The sequence below is a fragment of the Olea europaea genome, unplaced genomic scaffold, assembly GCF_002742605.1.
Source record: "Olea europaea var. sylvestris unplaced genomic scaffold, O_europaea_v1 scaffold18048, whole genome shotgun sequence".
Lineage (NCBI taxonomy): Eukaryota > Viridiplantae > Streptophyta > Magnoliopsida > Lamiales > Oleaceae > Olea > Olea europaea.
The window spans coordinates 1-2,188 of NW_019235795.1; the positions used below are offsets into that span (position 1 = coordinate 1).

At 40.0% G+C, this 2,188-nt stretch overlaps 1 protein-coding gene across 1 annotated transcript; it reads left to right on the plus strand.

Annotated features, from left to right (window-relative positions):
- Nucleotides 1-96: 96 nt before the first annotated feature.
- On the plus strand, nucleotides 97-718 carry LOC111378348 (the record flags this gene model as incomplete). Its single annotated transcript, XM_023001529.1, has 2 exons — nucleotides 97-167; nucleotides 312-718. Coding segments are annotated over 2 exons (478 nt in total), but the record flags the coding sequence as incomplete, so codon positions are not given.
- Between the last annotated feature and the right edge of the window lie 1,470 nt (nucleotides 719-2,188).

The window sequence follows — 2,188 nt, forward strand, 5'->3', positions numbered from 1 at the left end:
GACAGAGGTATGTCATGAGTATCCTGTTGAAGCAAGAAGGCTCCAAATCAAATAGGCTAGGTATAACTTAATTGATGACATTATCAACAAATGAAGGTATTCGACCCCTTTGCTAAGATGTTTGAATGAGGAAGAAGTATTATACGCTTCACAGGAGGTACATGAAGGTATGTACGAAAACTACTCTAGTGTGCAATCTTTGGCCCACAAGATCATACGTCAACGGTACCTGTGGCCCTTAATAAAACGGGATGCACTCGAATTTGTGAAAAAGTACGACAAGTGTTAACGTCTCGCTCCCATCATTAAAGCACCACCGCAAGAGCTTAATTTTGTAATTGCTCCATGGCCATTTGCAAAATGGGGAGTGGATCTAATTGGTCTCAGGCCTATGGAGAGAGGAGGAGCGAAGTTTACCATTGTTGCAGTTGATTATTTCACTAAGTGGGCTGAAGTAGAACCACTTGTCAAGATTGCCGAACAAAAAAACACCAATTTTATATGGAAATTTATTATATGTAGGTTCAGGATACTACATTCCATTGTGACTGACAGCGAGAAGCAGTTCGATAATGCCCATCTTGCAAACTTTTGTGAAGAGCTAGATATAAAAAAACATTTCTCTATACCAAACCATCCACAAGCTAATGGTCAGGTTGAAGCCATCAATAAGATCATTAAATATAAGTTGAAAGGAAGGCTTGATGCCCATAAATGAGGATGGATGGAGGAGCGCCCCAACGTGTTATGGTCTTACCGTACTATAGCAAGGACCAACACCGGAGTACCTCTTTTTCCTTAGCCTTTGGTGTAGAAGCAGTAACTCCATTGTAGATAGGAGTTTTCTTAGCTAGCCTACAACAAAATTGGAAATGAAAAGGCACTATACAGAAACTGTACTTTGTGGAGAAAAGAAGAAATGAAGTCGAACTCAAAAATGCTATGGACAAACAACGCAATGCCAAGTATTATAACCAGAAGGTGCGAAAACGAGAGTTTGAGGAAGCATACACCACAAGATCAACATTCCCTACCTATCCTCAATAGGTCCTTCCCTCGTAGTTGAACACGATGGCACCACAGAAAACGGTAGCAAAGCGAAAATTACCCATATCCTTTAAACTCATCCGAGTAGTGTTCTTCAATAATGACTCCAAGGCAACCACTAGAGGTACTATACCAAACTATATATCCACCATGGTACTAAACCTATGCTGATGATTCTTCATGATTCTGCGCGACCTTGCAAGATGTTAATCGGGACCTCCTCCAGTATAACACGGACATCTTTTCGAACCTTTAAGACTCCACCTCCTTTAGAGAGCTCATAACCCTTTGAATTAAGGGTACTCAACGAGATGAGATTCTTCTTCAAATCTAAAACATGTCAAACATGGCCAAGTGTTCTAATTCTCCCATCCATCAACTTGAATCTGACCTTACTAATACCAGCTACCCGATAAGGTTCGTTGTTTCCATGACAACCATACCTTGCTCATCATTTCATATGTTTCAAACAAATTTCGATTGGGACACATATGGAATGCACAAGTTGTATCCAAAATCCATTCCTCGTTAGGCTTGGATTTCATATCAGAAATAGTCAACACATCTCCGTCATCTAAATAGTTGTCAACTACATTGGTCTCGTCCAAAATATCTGATTGCCTTCCATGACCTGCAAACAAGCTACATTTGTTTTCCAACTTCTTGCAATCTCTCTTGATGTGTCCTTTCCTCTTGCAATAAAAACAAACTTGATTGCTGAAATTTACCCTCAACTTACCCCTTCGTCGATCACCATGAACCACAAGAGCTTCTTCACCTCTGAACTCGGCCCCAACCAGACGCTTTATCTCCTCCTTTGAAAAAAAGTATCATACACATCTTCAATGGTGAGTGTGTCACGACTTTAAAAAATCGTGTCCCCGACAACAAAAATGAAGCAAACAATGAGCACAACAGGATCAAGGCCAAGTCGTCTTCATCATATTTTACCTCTAACATTTCCAAATCAATGACGATTTCCTTAAACACAGTCAAATGGTTTTCTAAAGGTCCTCCTTCTGCAATACGATGAAGATCAAATCTGCAAAAGTACATTTTGATCCTTCCATTGCTTTTTCTTTGTTTTCCAAGTTGTGGGCATCTTGTCAAATTTCAACAACGCATCATCCAAATCCATTTG